This window comes from Eretmochelys imbricata, chromosome 5, assembly GCF_965152235.1.
Source record: "Eretmochelys imbricata isolate rEreImb1 chromosome 5, rEreImb1.hap1, whole genome shotgun sequence".
Classification (NCBI taxonomy): domain Eukaryota; kingdom Metazoa; phylum Chordata; order Testudines; family Cheloniidae; genus Eretmochelys; species Eretmochelys imbricata.
In genome coordinates, this window is record NC_135576.1 from 6,572,408 (window position 1) to 6,598,030 (window position 25,623).

Here is a 25,623-nt window from a genome sequence, read left to right on the forward strand (position 1 = left end):
ACTACCTGATGATTCAAAACAAGGAGATTTGCTTATGTCTCCCTTAGGGGGCAAGATTCTGTGAAGTGCTGAGCGCTTCCTGCAAGGTACTGAGTGTCTTTGACTGCTATTGACTTCCTTGGGAGTTGAAGGCACTCAACACGCAAGAGGTGGCATGATCCCACTCAACACTTGGCATGGTCATGGAGAAGGGCAAATGTGATTTATCACAAAATTAGTTATCCTGTTCTAAAAGTTTAACTCCAGCATTTGCCTGGGACTCTATTGTTCCCTGTCTGCAATTTAACTGCTACACTGTAAATGAGAAATGTCTTAAATGTTTTAACTGGCCAGAGAGTCTTCACTGAGATAACAATGATATCAAGACTACCAAAGTTGCCATTAGCCTCAGACTATTTGGAATTGTAGGAAGTGGTGTTTCCTGTGCTTTGGGTGGTGTATCTAATACTGATGACTCTCAAGTGACGAAGATAGTACCTCGGCAATCAAGTGACAAAGATAGTCCCTCAGTGGTAAGAGAGAATAGATCAAGAATAAATCATTTGCAGCTCAGTTCACAGACTCAGCACTGCCTGGAGGAGGAGAAAGATTGGACTGGTAGGGTCTTTGAGTGAGGGAGGCGGGCAGATGTTTCCTATGTTGTTCTCCATGCTACATCTAAAAGCCACCAGCTTGCCAGGATCATAAGTCAAGCATGAGCAAAGGGGTGTGGCCCTACAGTGGTCCAGCTCCATATTTAGCTGTTGCAGTTCCCCGGGCACAATTCCCATATACATGCGTTTGTCATTTTCATTCATGTTCCTCAATAGACGCACACCATTTTAATGTAAAAATTTGCTAGCAGAAAACAGCTAAATGTACCTGAAGAGGCATTTTTCAGCAAATGACTTTTTTTTCAATGAAACTGCTAAGTCTGATGCAGTCAAAAGGATTTTGTTTTCAATGAAAACTTTTATCACCTGGGAAATCAGAACGAAGATCTAAATCATACGAAGTATTCTAAAGGGAAGATCATACGAAGTATTCTAAATACCAGTGATCCGATCCTGCTATGGGGGTTTACTGGGAACTGTCAAATAGATCCATAGACGTTAGGGGTGAAAAAGACGCATTAGATAAAGCTGGGTGGGAAATAGCTTTGAAAAAAATTCCTGTCTCAAATCAGGACAAGTTGAAATCTTGTAAATATTGTGAACTGATAAGTCAAAAACTTTTTGGATTGGGTCAATCAAAAAGTTCTGTTTTGATCATTTCAAATGAGTTTGCTTTGGTTTTGATCTTTGCAATTTGTTAACCCTTGTTATTGTTATTTAGAATAATCTACCTACAATTTAAAGCAAAAAGTTGTTTTGAACAAGAAAATGAAAATGCTCATTTTGAAAATGTCAAAATGGGATGTTTTGACAATTTCAGAACATTTTTGTCAATGTTTTTTTCAAATTGGGAGATTCATCAAAACCAACACTTTCTTGCAAACAGTTTTGTTTTCGACATATCAGCATTTTCTGATGAAAAAACATTGTCCGAAAATTCCTGACCAGCTCCATTATTAGGCCATCTAGTTCATCCCTCTTCCAAATCAGAATGATTTCCCAGAGGGTATCAGCAAATCATCAAAACATTTGCCTCTGAAAATCTTTTTTATCACCACAATTTATTCCCTGTGAGTTTGCACAGGCTGGGTTCTGGTTAGTGTCCATCTCTTCCTGAGACAGTGATCAAGAACATGCAACTGACAGTGACTTTCTGGATAGAGGAATCTGCAAAAATTACTTTTTTGAAAGTAACTTGAACAGTGCTGAGTGCCGCAAACACTTTAGCCTGAATCAAGACAGCCTTGTAAACAAATACAAAAGCCTGAAAGAAAAGCACCTTCTCTGACTGGAAGTTGATTGGGTGGTTGAGTATAGCAGTAAGCATTATGGGTAGAAATACATATGGCTAGGATAACAAAAGAGATCTTACATTGTTGTGGGGGGACGGGAGGTGAAACAGGGATATCTTAGTTATCCTAGCATTCTGAGATCTTAAATGAAAACGGAGCAGAAGTTCAAAAAGATGAGGGAAGAGACCATAAAACACATTGAGTTTGACCTCACTGAACTCAGCTCATTGGTCTAGAAGAAGATTCTGAAGGCTGGATATTTCCAGGTTCTCTCCCTATTCCCCACCCCCACATACTGCAGGGCAGAGAAGGAAGAATAGTAAGATTGGTGTTTTCATCCCCTTGTTTTATTTCTCCAAAATATCCTCTTCCTCCTGTACACAATAGTAAAACCCTTAATCTCGCTCTCCTTCAGCTTGGATATTCTGTAGCTTTAGAATCATTCCTTTCTAGCAGGACTCAGATAGAGAAGACCTTACAATCTTGGGGCCTTTACAGGATTTTCCCATATTGACCTAAGTCTGCTCCCCTTGGAGTGAATAGTTAACACTCCCATTGACTTCAGTCAGGGCAGAGTTAGACCACGGCTCAGCTCTATTGAAAATACTACCCTACTTACCATTCAGTTACACTGCAGGAATGTCTTTTGGCAGGAACTCAGTGTTATTCAATGGCACCCAACTTACAAAGAAGAACTTCCCCCAGTATGGCAGGTAGAATTTTAAGACCATCTGTTCATAAGTCTAACCTTCATAAAGATGCAAAGCCAAATGTGTCAGTGAAGGAAGAGAGGATTTACTGCAGTGGCTCAGACCTTTGGTCCATCAAGTAAGGTATCCTGGTGTGACAGTGGAAACTACCTAGCCAATTTGATAGTGCTGCACACAAGGGAGTTAAAATCCCCCCGACCTCTGCAGATAGCTACTTATGCAACAGAGCCTGAATTAAAACCTCTCTCTGCTTTGATGCCTGCAAATCACTGTGTCATTGGCAAGGGAAGTGAGGACACAAGATTCCATTTTCTGCCTAAACTTTGTTCATTGAGTTATTTTATCCATCCTATTTGTGTACACGCTCCGGGGAAAGGACTGTCTTCTTTATTACCTGTCTGGACAGCTACCAGCACAATGGGGTTCTGATTGGTGCTCCTACACACTACCATAGTAACCTAAGGAACTTATATGACCTCACCCATTACCACAGCATCAGAGCACCACATCATCTTTAATGCATTTATCCCTACAATATCCTGGGAGGCAGGGCAGTTAGCCCCATTTTGTAGAAGGGGAACTGAGGCACAGAGCAGCTAAGTGACTTGCCCAAGATGGCACAGGAAGTCTGTGGCAGAGCAGGGACTTGAACCCAGGTCTTCCAAGGCCTAGGCTAGTGCCCTAAACACTGGCCCATCCATCTCTGATATACTGCTACTACTAATGATTTTGAATGCTGGCTAGTGAACTCTCACAAAACTGTCTCCGATCAATCAATGGAGTGAAAAAAATATGAGGGAGTGAGGGGGAAATGTATCAAATAAATTCAAATAATAAATAAACCAGAGGAAATCAGGATTTGCTCATGGATATTCGGCAAGCATGAAAAGAATCAAAACCTGTTGGATGAATTATTCATTCCCAATTATTTGCCACAGTCATAAAATTATACAGTCCATTTAAAAAGTCCAGTCACAGTATTTGACTCAATTGCACAAGATGACAGTCTACTATCAGCCCAGTGCTATGGTCCTTGCTCAGGCAAGACTCCCAGTGGGTCAGCTCCTACAGGGAGTTGCAAACCCTCTAGTACTGATGGGAAGTGAGGGCGCTCGGTGCCTTACTGGATCAGGTTGTGAATGAGGGGTACTGTGGAGCTGGGTAAGTACTGCCTACAAAGCAGATGGTTCTCTCTGAGGCACCCCTTCCCTAAAAAGAGGGCTTGGGAGACTCAGAGCTCCTAAATTCTTGACATACTGAAGTCACACAAGCTGTTCAATCTGAGGACAAGGGGGGCAAAGTTGTGTCCTCATACAGAATATTGTATGTGATTACATTATATCCTGAAAAGTCAGGGTGGGGGGTGGGAAGTAGGGAAATTAGACCTATGAAAAGTCTGCGGGGTGGGGGGGGGGAGATAAACCAAGGTCTTCGGTGCGGGTGCAACTGCCCTCCTTGCTCCAGAGCAAATGACGCCCCGTCTGAGAATTGGAATGAAATTGCCGACCATGACTCGCAAGCTATATTTAGGGTTGGGAGTGCTCCAGTACCTGCTTCTTGGGCACATCCAAGCATCTTTGACTCTCGCCTATTCTGGGGCTGGCTGGGCACTGATTTGACCCTGACACAGGTTACAGTAACCTCAAGACCACAATAACTTGTGTCTGGCTGCCTATGGCCTTGAAGAAAGAAAAGCCAGAGCATAGCGCGAGACCAATCACGCCTAGACATGCCCCCTACATCAGGAGCCATGACGACAGCTCTGAGACATACTGGGACTGACCCTGTACTGGCCTGTGGCTCAATGGCCCATTTTTGCTGTGCTGCCAAGCGTGGGTAGCTTGGACCCAGGGTGATAAACGCAGAGGCAGTGCCTCCCATCACCTTCCTGCAATTCATCCTACTTGGAACGGCCCCACAGAACCCTTCACGCTGCTCCAAGAGAGACATGCAGTGCAGCCCGTATCAATGTAGAGCAAAGCCAGATCCTAGGAGCACGTGCTTTTGACTCCATACTGGGCTGTTATGACATGCCAGGCAGAGTGTGAAACAAGCAGAGATGCCTTTGATTACATGCACCCACCAACACGTATGTATTTAAACAAAGGCCGGTGAGAGTTGACTAGCCGTGGGAAAAGAAGCAGACCTCAGAGTGAAAAATGCCAGTTACAAAAACAAATAGATAATAATAGTTCCTATTCAGGATCTTATACCAGCCTCATCACCTTGGTATCCATCTCTCTCTCTCTCTCTCTCACTCTGCTTTTTTTCTTTTTAAGGCTTGATCTGAGGCCAGGTTTTCTAATGAGTTTAGAGAGAGGATTAAAGGACCAGAATCACCATCTGCCTAAAGAAAACAATAGTATTTCCAATTGCATGATGGTATCTGGCAGGGAAAAGAGGTTATTAGGCTTCTTAACTGTATCATAGGAGAAAGAGAGTAAGGGAGAAAGCGCAAGAGAGAAGGAAACCTTATCTAACCAGACACCACAAGATTTCAAGTCTTTCCTAGCCCCTGCTGATGATTTCCTTTTGGCATCGGGAAAGAGAGAAAATATATTTGTGATTAAACAGCACCCAAACAGAGCTCCCAACGCACACGTAGCAGGGCAAGGAGTGAATGTATTTACCTACCTTCCAAAGTGAGCATCAGAGGTGCAGGAAGGGAAATTCAGGCAGGAGATAGATAGAGTGCTTATTGGAATGAACTTGTATGTTTCCAAAGCAGCTCCTTTCCCCACCTTGTTTGTTGCATCTCTTGACAATTCCCATTAAGCTGAATGGTGAGCTAACTGGTTTGCAGAGGGCTGTGGACTGCTGCAGGGGAGCAATCTTTCTTACAGAGAAAGAAAATGAGCATCTCATCGAGGACCAGTCTGGTATTGCAGCTACAAGGAGTCAAGAGGTTGTTTACGAAGGGTCTGATCCTAAACACTTTGAAGAAAACGGGAGTCTTTCCACGCACCTCAGGGGGGGCTGGATCAGGCCCTATAATAATCCCGTGCCTGTTTTTACACCGATAACCTTTCCCTGCATGTATGAGAGCGTGTGCTGGGTTCTAAATACACAAATATTAAGTACGGGCTGTACATCCAACCACTCAGCCACTGGGTAACACTGCACCAGCGCCTGTTAAAGACAGTGCGCAGTCTCCCTCCACTCCAGCAGTTGGCTTCGTACCAGAATCATGCTCTTACGCCTGTGCAGGTCACCCACGCAGGTGTGTAGGCAAGCTGCAGGGCAACAGGGTGAGACTAAGTCCACAAAACAACTGATGCAAACTAAGCAAAGAGCGACACCCCTGGGCCTCATGAGCAGCTCCATGACTGACCACTCTGCATTCCAAAGGGGTGGGCGAATCCTCTGCCTTTGATTAATCTTTAATCTCAGCACCTCGTGGCTGACGCCAGCACTAACTAGCACATCCTGGCGATCAAAGTCAGGCGCTTAAATATTTCATTTATAAATAAAAAACTAAGGACTTCATAATGGCAATAAGGCAACTCCAGGGGTGTAGTTATCACCAATTAATCGCTCTTCTGGGATAGCAGAGGAGATCTGCGGCTCCTTGTACCTCCTAATTTCCCTATGGGTGCAATTATCCCCTGATAACAGTGACCCCCTCTTTCTCCCCTGCCCCATCCACCCATCCCTTACAGTGTAATTGAACAGTATGCTTCCTGGGTTTTTTTCTCCTTCATTTCTCTCCGCAACCCCTAAGGATATTTTCCCGCGCCATGTTTCAGGTTGGGCATATAGAGCGATAAGAGCGACTGATCATTTTTTCCTGTGCATTCATTCACATGGACTGGCTGCAGAGGGTGATTCTGCAGTGGACTCATCAACTCCTCTGCACCAGCACACACACTGTACACACACAAGGGTCATCGAAATCTTAGAAATGTCAAACCAGAGGGGACCTTGATAAGTCATCTATTTCAGTCCCCTACATAAAGGTAGGACTAAGTTATTCACGTAGCTGGAGTAGTGTAACTTAGGTCGACTTACCCTGGCAGTGAAGACAAGCCCTTGCTTACAACACTCCTGCTAATACATCCCAGAATGTTCACTTTTTTTGCAACAGTATTACACTGTTGACTCTTGTTTAGTTTGTGATCCACCATCACCTCCAGATCCTTTTCTGCAGTGCTCCTTCCTAGGCAGTCATTTCCCATTTCGTATGTGTGCCGTGTGTAATTGATTGTTCCTTCCAAAGTGGAGTACTTTGCATTTGTCCTTACTGAATGTCATCCTATTTACTTCAGACCATTTCTCCACTTTGTCAAGATCATTTTGAATTCTAATCCTGTCCCCCAAAGCCCTTGCAACCCCTCCCTGCCTGGTATCTGCAAACTTTATAGGTGTACTCTCTGTGGCTATGCCATTATCCAAATCGCTCATGAAGATATTGAATAGAACCAAGAGTACCCATGGCAACTACCACTCTGCACATCATGGGGTCATAGCCACCTGGGTGCGCTCTGAATATCCAGAGGTAACCAATATGGTTATAGACTAGAATCCATGCCATGCTCCTTGTACACCTTTGAGTATTCAGTGAAAGCTAGAACTAAACCTTTCCAAATGTTCAGATCCTTTTGTTTATTAATTATTTATTGTTTTTCCGCACTTCTGTGCTTGTTGGTTCCAGCCTTGGACCAGAGTGAATGATGCCTAAACCTAGGGGGAAATGGCTCAGGGCATTTCATAGATTCCAAGGTCAGAAGGGACCATTAGATCATCTCATCTGACCTCCTGTATAGCCCAGACCAGAGAATTTAACCCAGTTACCTCTAGTGAACCTGGAAGCAGGGATTACCAGAAAACTCAAGAGGTAACCTGCTCATGAGATCTCCAGCCTTCAGAGTTTAATTGAGCAGGATTAGGGAAGTTATATTACCTCTGTATCCGGCAATGGTGCAACTGCTGCTGGAATAGTGTGTCAATACTGATGTTCACACTTCAGGAAAGGTGTTGAAAAGTTGGAAATGGGCCAGAGAAGAGCCATGAGAATGATTAAAAGATTGAAACACCTGCCTTACAGTGATAGACTCATGGAGCTCAATGTATTTAGCTTATCAAAGAGAAAGTTAAGGGGTGATTTAGTTGTAGTCTATAAGTACCTACAGGGGGAACTAATATTTGATAATGAGCTCTTCAATCTAGCAGACAAAGCTATTTAACACGATTCCAATGGCTGAAAGTTGAAGCTAGACAAATGCAGGCTAGAAATATGGAACCCATTGTTTAACAGAGAGGGTCATTAACCACTGAAACAACTTACCAAGGGCTGTGGTGGGTTTTTCATTACTGGAAATTTTAAAAATCAAGAATAGATGTTGTTCTAACAGATCTGCTCCATGTCAGATACAGCTATTGGATTTGAATAAGGAATTAATTCAGGGAATCCTATGGCTAGAGTTTCCTGCTTTGAGCCGGGGGTTGGACTAGATGACCTCCTGAGGTCCCTTCCAACCCCGATATTCTATGATTCTACACAGGATGCCAGGTGAGGTGACCATGGTGGTTCCTTCTGGCCTTAGAATCTGTGTGTTTAAGAGTCCAGACACTAAACCTCTGTGACTCTTGCAGCATGTCTGAACTGAGGGCCAAGTTTTTTAAGATTCACCACTACTTGCAGGATCAATCACCTTTGACAGAAGGAACAAAAGACTCTGAATTCAACTCTTAAAAATAAAGGGCCAGACTGTGAACCCCTCACTCACATTGGTGAGTATTTACCTAAGTAGCTAGTTCCATTGACTTTCCTGGAACTAACCGAATGAGTAACTCCACAGGAGTGTGACTAAGTGGGGAGGGGCAGCCTGCCCCAAAGTAATTACTCAAATATAACAATAATAAGAACAATAGCAACAATGATAATCATACCCAAACTTGAATGCTGGATCCAACCATTGAGGGCATCAAATTTGTTTCCAGATCCTGACCCAAACTTTACAACTTGGTCCCAGCTCTGTAAGTGGAACCCTGAATCCAAACTCATCAAGCTTGACAAGAGCTTGGATCTTAATCCAAACGTGGAGCCAAATGCCAAGGTTTATATCTATCTCTATACTGCCGGGAAGCAGAATCCCTAATCTGAAAGCCTTCCGAGCCTTGGGGAAGTGCGACCATTGATCCAGAATTGAATATCACGGTGTAGACCGGTAACTGTTAATTATACTTAGCGGTTTTTACAGAATGTGGTTTTCAACTTCATAGCAGCGCTTCATTGACTGCAGTAGAACAATGCCCATTTACACCAGCTGGGGATCTGGCTCCATTCACCTCTCCCTTCACTTGATGGGACCATATTCAGGGGCAACAATGATTGCCAATTACCCCCCTCACACACACACACTCACTCTGACAGAATCTCTGAAGCTCTCCTATAAAGAATATGGCCCACCTTTAATAAAACACCCATATTGAACTCTTTCCGTGCCTTGTACTTCCCTGAAGAAGAGCCCTGTGGAGCTCCAAAGCTTGGCTCTTTCACCATCAGAAGTTGGTCCAGTAAAAGATATTATTACCTCACCCAGCCTGCACTTTCCTTTAGCAGTTCAGGCATGACAAGCTTGCTGCTTGCGTTGTAATCTTACCCAGCTACAGGATATGTGACTGTGTTGCTTATTCCTCCCCTGCGTAATGTAGACCTCCATGCTTCACATGAGCCGGAGTCTTGTATGAGTTATATGGCTATTATGTTATAAGTAGGACTGATGTATTACAGAACGCTGCCATAGATCCTATTAATGGCACTTGGGTTCCATTTTTTTCCCCTTGTAGTAAATTCAGAGTTTTTGGGCTGTGGATAGCTGCACAAGGAGGCAGGGAGACCTGTGTCTGGGAGGGGATTAGGCAAAGTTAGAGGCTTATCAGGGAAGATGGATCTGCTAGTAGAGCATCTAGCCTATAGCCCTTCCTCTATGCAGTGGCATAATTTATGTCCTGATTCTCAAACCTTTTCTGATGAATTGGTGCCTTGGCCAGCTTTGAGCATCTCCACTGACTGTGATTCTACCACTTCCCTGGGCACTTTATTCCATTGCTTGGATTGCTTTTACGGTGTCAAAGTTTTCTCTGATTCTGAATTTACATGTATCCCTGCCCATCACTACCTGTTCTGTCTTCTAAGACCAATGACCCATTAATTGCTCTCTTTATAACATCCCTTCACCAGGGACTGAGAAACAGCCTGATATTCAGATCCAGATGCTGTTCACACTTGGTGGGCTTGGTTAGAGATGAGCCTAAATTTCGGAACACAGACCCCAGTCCAGGATCAGCTCCTCCCGCTACCAAAGTCTGAACCGAAACCCAGCTTCTGTGCACCTGTTGGGTTTCAAAATTTGTATCTGAACTTGGATATTGGGGACCAGCGCTAGTCTGAATATTCAGCTCCACCCACCCACAGTATCACTCAAATCATTTCCCATCATCATCATGTCATCCCATAACATTTGGGTTCCTCCTCAATTTACAGCTATCTTCTGGGGTGGTGAGGGTGTAACCAGATGGGGGCTTTCATTGCTTTCCCATCTTGTGACATTGACCCTGGGGGCATTTTAGAGGGCGTAATGAGCAATAAAATCCTGAGTGTGTCTTTGGGGGTCGGACTCCATTGTGTGTCAGTTACTGGACCCACAGGGTATACAGCCACTACACTTCGGGGTGGAGAAGAGATATATCTGCCCCACATGATTATCCTGCTAATGGCCTCTTCAGTAACACTGCAAATATCCTGCATTCTCACACCTCATTCCCTCTGCCCCCCTCTCCCATCTCAAACCCAGTCAACATGTCCTGTAGCTATAATACATCATTTCTCTTTCAAACCTTGCCATTTCCACGGTGTGTTTAAAAAGAGTCCAGTTATTTGCGTGGAGGGTTTGAGATCAGAGGGGTAGGGGATCTAGTCGATGTGGTCTCTGTTCAGCATAACCAAACATTCCGAAAGGAAGGGAGCGAGTGAATAAACCCATGATGCAATCCCTGCCTGTCACTTCTGATTTAGTAAATGAAGTCGGATGATCTTACAAAAAGAAAAACAAGTTAGCGTAACGGGTGCTTTAATTCATCCCCATGCCGTTGTGCTGTAGCTGAGGCATTAGCAGTCGGGGAAAGTACTGAAGCTGTACAGAATGCACATCAATCTTTGCTGCATCAGACCAAATGGAAATCCACAGCCAGCAGATACAAGAAGTCTAAATACCTAGAGGTGTGTGAGACAGACTCACCCTGACTATAGAGAGCCAAATCAGGTGCCAAGCTGGAACTGCAAATCTGAACCGTGCAGCGTGATGAGTGGACGTGGGGAAAGAGGGTCAGGTTTAAGGAGCAGGTTAGTTTTGTGTTGTGCTGGGAGCTCAGGTACGTAAGCCAGGGTTCTGTCTTATTCCACATAGAGATTTAGCATGTAACATTGGCCTCTCACCTTTCTTAATAAAGATCTCTTTCCTACAACTCTGGCTGGCCTGCCCCTTCACTTATTGCTAGTGAAACAAACTACTTCTTCATTTTGGGGTGAGTGGGATGGAAGGGAATTTGCATTCACATACCCTGAGCCATACTCACCCTTATGATTTGGGTCAATGGTAGAGCAAAGCACCCACAGCCTAAGATGGGGCCAAAATATATGAATCAGAAAAACAAAAATGACCAAGAGGCCTATATTCTGGTTCCAGTTTTCCCCGAGGTGGCATAAATCTGATAAGAAGAGCTGATCTCAGGAAGTTGCCACCATGATCTCATGAGATCTCTGAAACTTTAAGATTTCAGTGATGCCAACCCTGCCATGAAACCCTTTCCTAGAACCCAGGTTTGGCTTCGATCCTGAGCCCTGAACCAATGTCTAATTTAGACCAAGACACAGGTTTCTTGGCCCTTTGTATGAACGGAGGATTCTTCTCTGCCTTGCACGTATATAATAACTAAGTGCCTCCCAATGCATTACAGATATGACAGCATGAAGTTTCACAACACACTTGTGAAGACAATCAATATTATTATGATTTTGCCTTACGACACATTTTCTAGTCCTTCATCTATGTTAGTATTAAAGAGATGCAAATTTAAAGCAGGAATTCAGCTTACCTTGATATGAATTTAGTTTCAACCAGACACAGTAATGATATCCAGTCCCTGGGCTAGATCCTCAGCTGGTGTAGATAGTATTGTTCCAGTATGTTCAATGCAGCTACACTGATCTACACCAGCTGATTAGAGACTGTTGTCTAGTGTTGTTGTGAATCATTAAAATTGCTGCTGGCTACTCTCGCAGGGTGGTTGTATTTCAGAGTTGGGAAAACTTATTCCTTTCTAGACAGTCCCAACACACTACAGGAATCTTCCATGTGTAAGACGCTACATGAATGTAATATTAAGACATACATCAGGAAGTATGCTGCCGATTGTCCACTGGCCAACACTCTTAAACCATGTCTCATAATATTCGGTGTTTTTTCTTAAAGCTGCAGCTCCCAGAGTCATGTGATTATGTGAGAATCTCAGCTTCGGGTTTTTTTCAAAGTAAGTTGCTAGCCCTCGCAATTGCAGAGAAAATTTGAAAATGTGAAACCTGCTGGTGGTGGGGAGTGTTTAGAAAAACGGAAGGACAATAAAAAAGAATCCCAGACGTATTACTGAAAAATACCTCTTGATTTTTAAACCAGTCTTATGAACCTACGCAGCCTGACTCCTGATTTTTGAACACTTGAAGTGGGTAATACTGCCACAGTGTCATGAAATGGATGCAGGTTGGAGGGAGAAAACTAGTGTTATCCTTCTGCTTTCAGGTGCAAAGTGTGAAACAAACATAAAACCCCAAATTCTTCCTCCAGATGAGTGTGCACAGCTTCTGTTGAAATGGTTGGCAGCCCCATGGCTGCATCTGAGGGCAGAATTTGACACTCATTTTCTAGCACCAGAGAAAAAAGAAAGGAGAAGGTTAATAGTAAAGCAGCAAACAAGAAAGCCTTCTGCTTACATCTGACATTCTTTGTCAGTTTTATTTCACTTGATTACGTGACACGGCTTTGGGAGAGAAAATGATTAACCTTGCCATTTTTAACCCTCAGTTGCTATGAATGCGAATGCTGCTCCTGAAACGCATGCCCTTAACTTTCCTTGATGCCTAACACACTCCTTCGTTTTGTCTCTGTGAATGTGTGTCTTTGGACGGAGGGAGTGCAGTGCGGGGGGTGGGGGTGGGAAATGGAACGCACAGTTTGGGAATTTAGTGCAAAGTAGATTGTGTCACTGATTAGGCTGGTTAAAAGAAAGAAAAAAGTGTACTGAAAATGAGTTAAGGAACAGTATTGTAATCCCTCTTATTGCATTCCCGAGATGCTTGACTTGGCCTCATTATCATAGCAGGATGATGTGTACCCTATGAGTGTATCAAAATATATGAACTCCTGGGACAATATAGCTCAATCTGCTCTGCTATTACCCATCATGCACATCTGAGCACACTACTGCTATTAGATCTGTTTGTGGAACAGCTGAGCCCATGGATGGATCTCCTAAAACCAGAGCCTGAATATACAATTGAGACAGGCCCTGCATGTAAAATATATAAAGGGAGAGTCACAATGGAAATGAATGTACAATGAGCGGGGTGCCACAATGGGAAGGACAATAGGGATGAATCTACTCTGGCTGTGTATGTGTGATGATCAAACAGACAGGTTGCCATCTAAATTCATGGTGTTTGTTTCCCCCTTCCCCTGGCCCAGATAACTGGGAATCAGTTTCAGTTGGGGAAGCTATTCTTCCTTGCCGTGTGGTGTTACAAAGCTGTTTTTCACCCCAGAGATAGCTGCATTTCAGAAGTGGGTGAGTTGGATTCTATATGTACATGGCATCACTGCCTCACCACTGACATGCAGCTACCTCACAGGTGGATATCAGCAACGGTCTAACAAGTCACAGCATGCAACAAAGAATAGCATACACAGAGAGCTTTAAAATGGAGTTAAAGGTGAGAATATGTATCAGTAACAAAGTTTAAAATCATTACAGGGATGTTATAACTATCCCAACTGAACATGCACATTAAATGCACCAAACAATATTAATTTTCTATAATGACAATGTGCAATAACTGTATGATTACAATATGTGGAATATTTGTTATCCCAGATTAGATTAAACTAATTCTTAAAAACATAAAAAGAAAAGGAGTACTTGTGGCACCTTAGAGACTAACCAATTTATTTGAGCATAAGCTTGTTTGAGTTACAAGGCAGAATTAAGGTTGTTTGGGCACCTTAACTGTGTATTTCTATGACTTAACATGTTTGGATTCCTTTTAAGTGGAACCATAACTTTGAATTTCATAGATTCATACATTCCAAGATCAGAAGGGACCACTTGTGATCTAGTCCTGGATATGTAATGTTTGGGTTTGGAATACTTACAACATTCCTGCAATGTTTTTACCGTGAAGTTACTGATATAGACTCTTCTCTTTAACATATTTGTTTTGTCTTGGAATTTCCTTGTTTGTTTGTTTTTTAAAGTAAAATGTTCGCTCATTAACACCTATCAAGAAACTTAACGAGAAAGCTACCGTACAACATTTCTAATGTTTTGAAGATATGCAGGGTGAAATCCTGGCTCTATTGAAGCCTGGGTGAGTTTTGCCAATGATTTCACCTTTTCAGGACAAATTCGCTGGTACACCAGATCACCGCAAAGCAGCTAGAGTACACCACCCCTTTAGGCTGGGTTTGCAGCTGCTTTTCATTATCAGAGCAGTGGAAAGAAGCTGACCTGTTCTGGAAAAACTGGTCCTTAATTTGCAATTGATTGATTGGTTTGAAGAGCTATGATAGTGAGACCAGTGTTATGTAAAGGGCGGGGTGAGTCCAGTCCATGAACCCCAGTGTCTCTGTGCTTTAAGACGCTCTTGTCTCAGCTTTTCTGGTAATGCTACCTCAATGCACAGTGGAGGTGAGGCAGCATCACTATGGGGACTGATGTCCAAGCTAACAGACCGCCCAGCAGTGTTTAAAGAGCAGTGAATGTTGGACCTGGTAATCTACCAATGAGAACTCTTGAAACATGTCCAGTCTACCTCATACTATCAAGGCATTGCAGTCATTAGAATTGTCACAGGCAAATTAGCTTTAGAGGAAAGGCTATGGTTTGTTGAGTTATCGCTGATGTCACAACCCTACTTAAGAGTTAAATGAGCTATTGACTTCCTGTTTGTAGCTTATATAATCATGGGAATTAGATATAACAATTATTAATCATTTAGCTTAATTGTATCCTAACTTCTTCAAGTGTAGCATAGGAATGAAATTAATGTTAACGATATGGAAAGTTTGAAGTCTGTATTACTCTGTTATTACAATCATTTGGGACTAAGGGTACGTCTACACTACCTGCCGAATCAGTGGGCAGTGATCGATCCAGTGGGGGTCGATTTATTGCATTTAGTCTCGACGCAATAAATCGACCCCCGAGCGCTCTCCTGTTGACTCCTGTACTCCAGCGCAGTGAGAGGCGCAGGCAGAGTTGATGGGGGAGTGGCAGCCATCGACTCACCTTAGTGAAGACACCGCAGTGAGTAGGTCTAAGTAAGTTGACTTCAGCTACGTTATTCACGTAGCTGAAGCTACAAAACTTAGGCCTGGTTTACAGGGGGGGGCGATCGATCTAAGATTCACAACTTCAGCTACGAGAATAGCGTAGCTGAAGTCGACGTATCTTAGAGCGACTTAGAATCACTTATTTCGCGTCCTCGCAGCGCGGGATCGATGGCCACTGCTCCCCCGTCGACTCTGCTTCCACCTATCACCCTGGTGGAGTTCCGGAGTCGACGGCAGAGCGATTGGGGATCGATTCATCGTGTCTACACTAGATGCGATAAATCGATCCCCGATAGATCGATCACTACCCACCGATCCGGCGGGTAGTGTAGACGAGGCCTTAGATCGATCCTCCCTTTCCCCCCCCCCCCAGCGTAGACCAGGGCAAAGGAAAGACTAGCACAGATGCTAAATTTCTGAAAAGACTGTTTTAAATTAATTTTAACTCAAAGTAATTGACGGATTCCCTTGAAAACACTCAGAAAATTCCTTCTGTGCTCAAAGGCAATGGCTACACCTGGGGCTAAGGGTGTGATTTCTGACTTGGGTAGACACACTCATGCTAGCTGTCACTGAGCTACTGCCCTAAGCATAGTCGTGTAGGTGCGGTAGCATGGGCTACAGTGCATGGTCCCACAGACTAGCCGCCCTGAGTCCTATCTATGGAATCCAGGCAGATTTGTACTAAATCACTCCTGCAGACATAGGTGCCCAGCTAATGGCAATATAATCCCTGAAACATCGAGCACTGTCCCTGGCTATTATTATTTGTGCAAACTAGGTCACTGGAATTCAGGAGCTGGCAAACTGGTCCTCACTGGGTAAGTCTCTGTACACACACCCGCAGCTAGCTTTACACCCCTTCACTGCCTGTTTGCGACAGCCTGATAGGGTCTCTGAGGAGGTGTCCACACTGCAGTAAATAACCCATGGCACTGAGTCTCAGAGCCTGGGTCAGCTCACTCAGCTTCGCAGGCCTTGGGCTGCAGGGCTGAAAATAGCAGGGTAGATGTTTGGGCTCAGGCTGGAGAGCCTCCCCCTCTTCACGGGGTTTGGGAACCTGGCTTCCAGCCCAAACCTGACTGTCTAGACTGCATTTTTTAGCCCCGCAACCTGAGACCCGCGAGCCCAAGTCAGCTGCCCCGGACCAGTCGTGGCTGTGCCATGGGGCTTTTATTGCAGTGTAGACATACCCTGAGAGCTGGTTTTGATAACTGGGTGGCTGAAGACTCCACGGTATGCATCCGATGAAGTGAGCTGTAGCTCACGAAAGCTCATGCTCAAATAAATTGGTTAGTCTCTAAGGTGCCACAAGTCCTCCTGTTCTTTTTATAATTACAGTCAGCTTCACTTCCAGTTCGATAACAGGGAGCTGGCTTCAAATTAAATATGGGGGAAAGAACGAAAGGAGAGCTGAGACATAATAAAGCATGCTGTGATTTGAGGGGAGGGGAGACCGCAGAAGAGGGCCATAAACACTGACTGAGGGCTTCAAACTGACCCCCACACGAGATCGTTTGGTTAAACACTGCATTGACATCTGGTTTCTTTGAACAGAGCATTGCTTAAGTATACAAACACACACACACACGCAGAGTGTAAGAACCGTACTAGCTGCTATAGTTAAGGCTGAGTTCTACTTTCACTTTTTAAGGTGTATGCGTGTGTGTGCACACATAGGATATTTAAAAATGCCTACAGCATGGTCTATGCACACTTTTCTTATACCAGGGTAACTAAGTTGGTTAGGAGTGTGATTTTTTTTTAAACAATATAGTTATATAGGTGCCTTATATATAATGTACCAATATTGTTATATGGGTATCGAGGTTCCTTTTACTGGTACAACTTATTTCCCATCCCTAATGGGAATAAGCTAGCATACTAAGCACATTTATACTGGCATATCTATGTCCACACTAGGGGTTGTATTGCTTTAACTAGGCCAGGTAAGGCAACACAACTTTTATAAGTTGACAAGGTCATAGTGACTTAGGAGCACTAATTTCACTGGAAGGCAAAGTTGTACTCCTAAATCACATAGGCACTTGTAAAAATTACACCCATGTATATCTGTAGCCTAAGAGCTCTGTTAAGACTGAGAACAGTTTCCATTCTAACCCTCTGGTCTCATACATACAAAACATTCTAAACAGTCATCTTTTGCATAATTATTGTCCATGCTTAGAGCTCGATCCTGCAAGGTTCTGAGTACTGCAGTGAGGGACTGAGTAGAGCTGGGTGAGAAACAGTTTTCCCATACTGCAAATTTCTTTTGAGATTTCAGAAAATGTTCCTGCCCCCAATGGAGACAGCTAATTTTGTGAACCGAAAATCTGAATTTTTTTTTTTTAAGGCTTGAATCAATTGAAACATTTTTTTCCAAAATATCTGAAACATTTCATTTTGATTTCAACCATTTACTTTTTTAATATAATTTAAGTTTCAAAACAAAAAGTCATTTTGAATTAAAAAAAAAAACAGAAATTTTCATTTTAAAATGCTGAAACAATATATTTTGACAATTTTTGGGGGGGGAGAGGGGGAAGGACTCTGCATTGGAAATTTGTTGAAATGGAGACTTTCCCAGTCAAAGCTTTGTTTTGGACAAATGGGCATTTTCCAGAAAAAAATGTTTCATTAAAAAATTCCCAACCAGCTTCAAAGTGCTGATCACCTTTGACTCTCACCAATTTAAACCAAGAGAACATGCAGTGTTCAGCATCTTGCAGGATTGAGCTCACAGGTTCTCTCCAAAGGTCGTTGTTGTTTAGAGTATAATGAGGGGTTAGGAAGGCACACATTCCTATTAGAAAACTGGTAACCATTATTTTTAGACATGGATACAGAGAAAACAACTTGTTTTGTTCACTGCATTCACACAAAGAAGTTTGATAAATACATAAATACTCTTGTTGGAAGGTTCCAACTAACACAACTTTATTTCTTAGAATTCAGAACGATAACACACAAGAAACCAAAACAGAGAGAGACAAAGCAGGCTGCTGTCTAAGAGAGAAAGAAGCACAACTCACCCCACTTTACAATAGGCTGGCAGTCTACTGACTGATGGCTGCTTGGCCCAGATCACACATTTCCCCTAGCCCCATAGTCTGCAAGCAGGACCAGGAAAACACTCTGAAATGTAAAGGGACAGTCTACCGTTTTAACACAGTGTTCAATACACTACACAACTGCCCTTTAAACCTTGGCATGGCTATATTTCTCACTGAGGCCTAGCTAGTGGCTTTGGTAGCCAAAAACAAAGGAGTGGAGGAGAGGGGTTGATTTAACTAACTTACAAGCATTTCAAAATTGTATATGGCGAATGCTCAGGAAATGTGTGTTAAATCAATAAATGTACACTAAAAAGGCATTTACACTCATTGAATGGGCCCTTTATACTGTTAGAATGGTACAAAGGGGCCTTAGTGTAAACGAGAATTGGGCCTATGTACGTATGTGCACACACAGATTTAAGTCCAGATCCTCAGCGTGTGTAAATTGCTATAATTTCACACACACACACACAGAGTCTTTAAAAATAGTAAGCTTTTTTCTGGGTGCCACTTTCCATTACAGAGGACTTATAGCCTATGAAAATTCATAAACTCTGCAGGCGTTTCCACGGCGATTTGACGGCGTAATCTCCTGTCATCTCAGCTTCTCGGTGACAATGACAAGAGGAAGATGGATTTATCAAACACACAGTGACATGTTTATGACCCTGTTTTGCATAAGCAGGAGCCTGAGCCAAAGGCTGTGCAGCTTGCGATAGCAAGAGGGGTTTTATAAATATTGTGACAAGCAGGAGTGATATTTGGAAAAACATGAAAAAAAAAAAAAAGTAGATCGAGTCTTCCCGTTTCTTTGAGCCAGGCTGCGTTTGAGGGGAAAGAAAGCTTTTCTCCCCTGCTTCGCTACACGAAGAACGAAAGCTTATTCTGCTCTCTCACACACTGAAAAGTTTCCTATTAACCCTTCTTTTCCCTGCCAGTGAAATTCCTGCCCTGAATTCACTTTTAGGAAGAGAAAACGAAAATACCCTCTCTCGAGTGTGGTGCCTTTTGTTCTTTACATACGAAATAAAATGAAAAAAACTACAGGGGCACAGCTGGGTCCCAAATAACTATGTTACTAAATATATAAAATCACGCCAGGCCTAGCGACGTATATATTGCCGGTTTCTGTTCGCTTTTGACTCATAGAACACAGTGAGAGCTACGTGAGGGTTCAGAAACTACTTTAAAGGGATGCTACCCTATTCCGATACACTACAGTGTATTGTTATTATTATGTGCATGACATTAGCCACTAGAAGCACCAGGGAAAACCAGAGTCCCGTTATGCTAGGCACAGTACGGAGACATAAGTAACAGACAAACCTCCCACTGACAACTTTTAATGTACATAGACCAGACAGGGAAAGGAAATGTTATCCTCCCATTATATGGATGTGAAACTGAGGCACTAAGAGATCAAGGACCAGATTTTCAAGTCCTTAGCCATCACGGGCAGATTTTCAGAAGAACTTAGCCCCAATGCCCTTTTGAAAACCAGGCCCAAAGCAACCCCAGGTCACTCAGTGAACATAAGAACGACCATACGGGATCAGACCAATGGTCCATCTAACTCAATATCTTGTTTTTCTGACAGTGGCCAATGGCAGATGCTTCAGAAGGAATGAACAGAACAGGGAAAATATCGAGGGATCCATTCCCTGTCATCCAGTCCCAGCTTCTGGCAGAGCTGAGAATGGACCTCTGGCCAGTATCTTAACCCTAATTCCTCTTAAAGAAAGTATAGAAGAAGTCTGCAAATACTATGGATAGACCATGTAACCAAGAAAGAAGTACTGGGGGTGACTGGAACTCAGCAAATGCTAGTCAGAGATTGTATGAAAGGAAAGATTGGATGTGCAGGGCACATTTTAAGAGATTCAGTGAGCAACGCATGTTCACGGGCACTGGAAGGGAAAGTTGTTGGCGGAACAACATGGGCAGAAAAAGAAGATCTTGGATGAACGATGGGGTATCCTGGGTGGATCAAAAGGAGCGGTTAGCCAAGGACTGTACAGAATGAGCTCCTATGATTGTAAACCTCCGGTAATGGAGATGTCACGTAAGGAGAAGAAAGTATTCATGTCTTTCTATTGTAGCACTCAGAGGAATCATGCATAATCCAAGGCTCTACCGTTGTGCCAACACCCAGAAGATACAGGTCTTGTGCCATACATCTTACAATCTATGCCCTTGTGCTCTATTTATCCTATTTATTGTGTACCCAGCCCTACAGTATCTTCCTGTGGTTTGCATGAGAATGATACTTTGCACTTTTGTGGTGCCTTCCACCTGAGCATCTCAAGCTGCTATCCAGACTTTTAACTGTACCGTGGGGAAATGGAAAGGCATGATGAAATTATGGCTACACTGCAGTTGGAGGTGGGACTGCAGCTCAGGTAGGCATAGTTGTGCTAGCTTTAATTTAGCTAGTGTGGCTAAAAATAGCAGTGAAGCCCTGGTGGCACGGGCTTCAATGCACGTTGTACAAGCCTGTCTGGAACCCTTGTGTGACTAGCCTTCACTAGGGTCCATGCTGCTGCATCTTCACTATGGTTTCTAGCTGCATTAGCTAGATTAATGCACGTCTACCCAAGCTACAATCCCACTTCCAATTACCATGTAGACATACCCCAAGAGGCTGATTCTGCTCTGACAGCAGTGTAAATCAGGAGTAACTCCCGTGAAGTCAGTGGAATTGCGGTGATATAAAACCATGGTGAAAGCAGGCCCTTGGTCCTGTGACTTCCCCTCCCTCTTCCGGGTTCCGTCATTAGTTGCTCCATGCATAAGAACCAGAGATGCGTAAAACACAGTGAAGCCAGTATAAATCTATAAGTGACCTTGGAATGTGTCCTGGATATGGTCTAAACACACTGACGGAGAAGAGCATATGATGTGTGCACAAATGCGTTTGTACCATACATGATCATCCCATAAAATCATGAGGACCAAGTTAGAAACACACACAATATGGGAATAACAGAAACTCCAGGAGGAAAAAAAAAACAGAAAGAGAGAGCGTAAGCAGTGCCTCTTTTCTCTTGTCTCTCTTTTCTCTATGATTCCATATTTTTTTCCATTATTTATTCATTACATACACCACTAGAAGGAGAGAATAAGAAAGCAAATATGTGGGAAGGAAGGAAGGAAGAAGAATAGATAGATAGTTAGATGATAGATAGATAGATAGATAGATCTGGAATGCTGAACATGAAATATGATCTTTGTTTTAAGTTTGTTCTGTTTTTATTCCTCCGGATATATGTATTAATTAAATGACCCTTCTTTAGAATTACATAGAAAGGAGAGTTCAGGCACCTTTATTGAACCAGCCTGTAAAACTAGAGCAAAATCAGCTTCTCTGTTGTTCTCTCTAAATGATTTTTCCATTGCATTTCACATCTTATCGGGGACTTGTTTGGGCTTGAAGCTCCATAGCTTTTTCTGTAGGTCAGTTCAATAAGGTGCTCAAAGCTGCTTTTCTCTCCATTGATTGGGTTGTTGGGGATTTTTTTTGGTAGCAAAAATTATACATACACACACACACAATTATTTATTCAAGGGAAAACAGAAACGGTGTCATTCTGAGTCCATCAGGAGAATGCTCTCTCTTACACAGGATCCATTCTGTTGTATAATTTAACATAACACAAATAAATAAAATACCAGCAATATCCAGAACTGATCCCATCTTCTCCAGATTGGACTGGGGTAAAGTTTTGGGTGAAGGTTAAGATCGGTATTGGTTTCATCTTAGTTGTGGTATCAATGAGAAACTTGCTCACTGACAGTATTACACGTGAGGGGTAAACGTGAGTAGAATTTACATGTCTGACATCTGTCAATTGTTTAGCAAAACTTCTACCTCTTCTCTTTTGGCATATTGTTTTGTTTGATTTCAGACTGCGAGCTCCTTGGAGGAGGGTTCATGCTTCTTTTGTGTTTGGAATTCTCCGTGCACGCTGTGGTTGCTATGTTATTACTATCATAGAATCATAGAATATCAGGGTTGGAAGGGACCCCTGAAGGTCATCTAGTCCAACCCCCTGCTCGAAGCAGGACCTATTCCCAGTTAAATCATGACTTATTATTAGCTTATGATAGCACCTATAATGCCCTGGATGCTTCCAGATGTTCAGGGTATGTCTACACTGCAGCTGGGAGCACACATCCTGGATACACAGACTTAAGCGAGCGTGGTAAAAATAGCGGTGTGGCTTTTACAGCATGAGCAGCAAGCGTGGTATCTTGGACTAGCCACCTGAGCTCAGACTGAGGGGTCGGCTGGGCTTGTACTCAGGGTAGCTAGCCCAAGCTGCCACCTGCGTCAGAATGTCCACACTGCTATTTTCAGTGTGCAAGCTCGAGTGGAAATAGCATGTGTCTGCCTAGACATAACACAAGGATCTCAGAAATAAGGACAGACAGGCGGCCAGAGGTTGGGTGAAAGGGAACAGCAGGTGCTGACTTTAATACAAGTCAATTAGATTAACGGTGGGCACCACAGGGAAATTAATGAAAAATACCGATGATGATATATCAGAGCAAGCCCATCCAAAAAGTTCCGATTTAGACCCAAGCTTCCCATTGGGTTCTTGTTTCTAAAATGATCCAAGCCAAATTTTTTGCTCCACACATACCAAGATCTTAATCCAAGCTTTACAGCTGGGCCATATTTTGAACCAGTTTGTGGCATTTTCCTATGCAATGCCTCCCATCCCCTGGTCCCTGTTCTCATGTAGGATCCACCAAGCATGCCATTGCTTCAGGCCTGGGGGGGAGGAATGGGTTGGGTCACGCAAGACAGCCACTCAGGTGGGAATGGAATCTCCCATCAGGATAAAATCCCAGAGGCCACCCAGTGCCATATGCAACATTTGCTCCCCCACCCCTTACGTTGCAGACTTTTTTTCCCCGTTCAAGTTGTAGCCGGCATTACAATATCCCAAGTGACCAAATCTGAAATTGCTGTAGCTCTAAATGGAAGTCACCTTTCTTTTTAGGCGTTTGTAAAAATTTCATATCTCTAGTTGACTGATTATACATTTTATCTGTTACATTATATTCCCACCCAACAGCTTTATGCAAGCCTCCGACGATTTCTGTGGGGAATGCTTTTGCTATAGGACTCTGTTGTCTAATGGGATTTCCACCAGCATTTGGCATATTTCCTGGCATTTTACCCTTCATATCATAATTTATAGTGTAATGTATTTTTTTTGTATCGCGCTATAACATAAATTATTGCCAGTTTGTCCTTAGCTCTCAAGGAGACAATCTAGGGCTGCAAAAAAAGAAAGGAAGCTCCCAATGTATTGAGAGAAACAGCAGAGTGGGGAGCGCGGGAAGGGGAAATGATTACAAGCACCATTCACAGCTAAAGGAAATCCATTTACAGGACTAAAAAGTCTGCCCAGAGCAAAAATAAATAAAGAAAAATAAAAAAGAACAGAATTTGTCCTATTCAGTGTGTAACTTGGTTGAATGCTTTGCTTCAGCCTAAGATATATTGGTGAGGCTCAAATGCCTGAGACATACAGGAAAGTCTGAAAAGGAGCCAAAAATACTATATTTTAAAGTTTCCTTATCTGTGTTGCTAATAACCCCTCCAGTGATTAAGAAACAAAAGCAATTTAAATATCGCGTTGGGGCTCTTTGTTCCACTTTGCATCTCACTCAGCCTGAAGAATGAAATTATCCTGGACAGTTTCTGCCACGTGATCAATATAATGGTGGTACTTGGATGCACCATCATACTGATCATATCTATGACCAGGGTGCCAGGTGCTTTACATATAGTAATAGACAGTCCCTGCCCCAAAGAGTTCACAATCAAGCATTATTTCTTCCATTTTACAGGTGGAACACTGAGGCTCAGAAAGATCAGGAGGCAGATCCTCAGCTGGTGTGAATTGTAATAGCACTATTGAGTTGAGTGGAGTCTGACAATTTCCATCGGCTGAGGATCTGGCCCTAAATGGCCTGTCCAAAGTCAGGCAGCAGGTCTGGGGTAGAGATTCCTGAGACTCGATACTGATCTTCTGAGTCATAGTCCAATGCTTTAACCACAAAGCCGTCCTTCCTCTTTCACTGATGATGATTTGTACTACAATGCAGCCAAAGAGGGATCAGGATCCAGCTGGGCTGGATGCTGTGCAGACTTTTACAATCCAGATCAGTTTCCCTTTCTGGTCCTCTTGGGCGAGGTTAGTACAACACTGGAATGTTTGTTTTTCTGCCACTGCAGAGGATATATTTTAACTAAAAGAAAAAATGCCAGTTGGGAGTCGAACCCATCACAACTTCAAAGGCAAACTTCCTCTCACCCTTATTTAACCCCTCCCTATCACCCAAGAGGATAGACAGCCTTTACAGCCTGCCTGGAAGGTTAACAAATCCAGGCCTGGGTGGACCAAATCAAAGGCCCTTTTGAAAAATGCCAGGTTAGCAGCCCCTTCCCATTTAAACAAAGTGACTCCAGCTCAGGGGCCTTCACTCAGACTTAGAGAGACGTAGTCTTTGAGATAAACCTTTATGGGTTTAAAACACATATGACTGTAGGAGCTAAAACCAACGCTCGAAAACTCCTCCCCTAAACCAACAGGTAGCCAGCGTGGACGACATAAGTGCTGGCGGTGTGTTCTTCTAGAATGAAATGCCATGCACTAGGGGATCATTTTGCACGAGGATGGTTTTGCGATGTAACCCCAAGGAGAAAGCAATAAAATAATCTAGTCTCCAGGGGTCCGTCTTCACTGAAGAGTTAGTGCAGGTGATTGGCACGCAGGTTAGCCTAACCCAGGTTTGAGCTAAGCCCTACCTGAGTTTACTGTCTCCTCACTGGTGCTGAAGTCCTGTGTGTGGGGTGCTGGCACTTGGGGGGGCACATCCCATGATTCTTTATGATGCTCTCAGCTGAGCCACTCTAGGATGGTTTCCCATGGAATTGTGGGAGAACTTTCTGGGCACAGATGGGGGGAATTGTGGGATGGCACTGGAGGACTATCAGCACTCAGGTGGCTTAGCCTGTGTCCTCACTGCAAAATAGATGGGTGCCAGCCTGAGGGAAAGGAAATCTGGGGCTCTAACCTATACACCCAGCCGGGCCAGCTAGCCTTGTCTGAAAGCACCACCAAATGTGGACCAGAAGTTTTTGTGTGTAGACAGGAGAGTGGTTAGGGGCAACACCCGGGCTAACTCTGCAGTGAAGAGATACCCAAGATGGCTGAGGCATGGCTCATGGTCAGCTGAACGAAGGTCCTGAATGGCTGGTCTTGCCTGCATGGAGGATTGACATAAACAGGTCATGCATTCCCATAAGGGCCCCATCCAACTCCCACCAAAAGCAATGGGAGTCTTTCCAC

The 25,623-nt window shown here is 43.4% G+C and overlaps 1 protein-coding gene across 31 annotated transcripts in view; it reads right to left on the reverse strand.

Moving 5' to 3' along the window:
- Positions 1 to 25,623, reverse strand: part of CELF4 (CUGBP Elav-like family member 4) — an 847,078-nt gene that overhangs the window by 251,107 nt on the left and 570,348 nt on the right. For 6 of the 31 annotated variants that reach the window (XM_077818116.1, XM_077818101.1, XM_077818118.1 and 3 more), the window contains exon 4: positions 13,482 to 13,491. The exons of the other annotated variants lie outside the window; for them this stretch is intronic. In XM_077818116.1, coding sequence (XP_077674242.1) covers positions 13,482 to 13,491 — 10 coding nt within the window. The remainder of the gene's footprint in view (positions 1 to 13,481; positions 13,492 to 25,623) is intronic. 31 annotated transcript variants of the gene reach the window in all.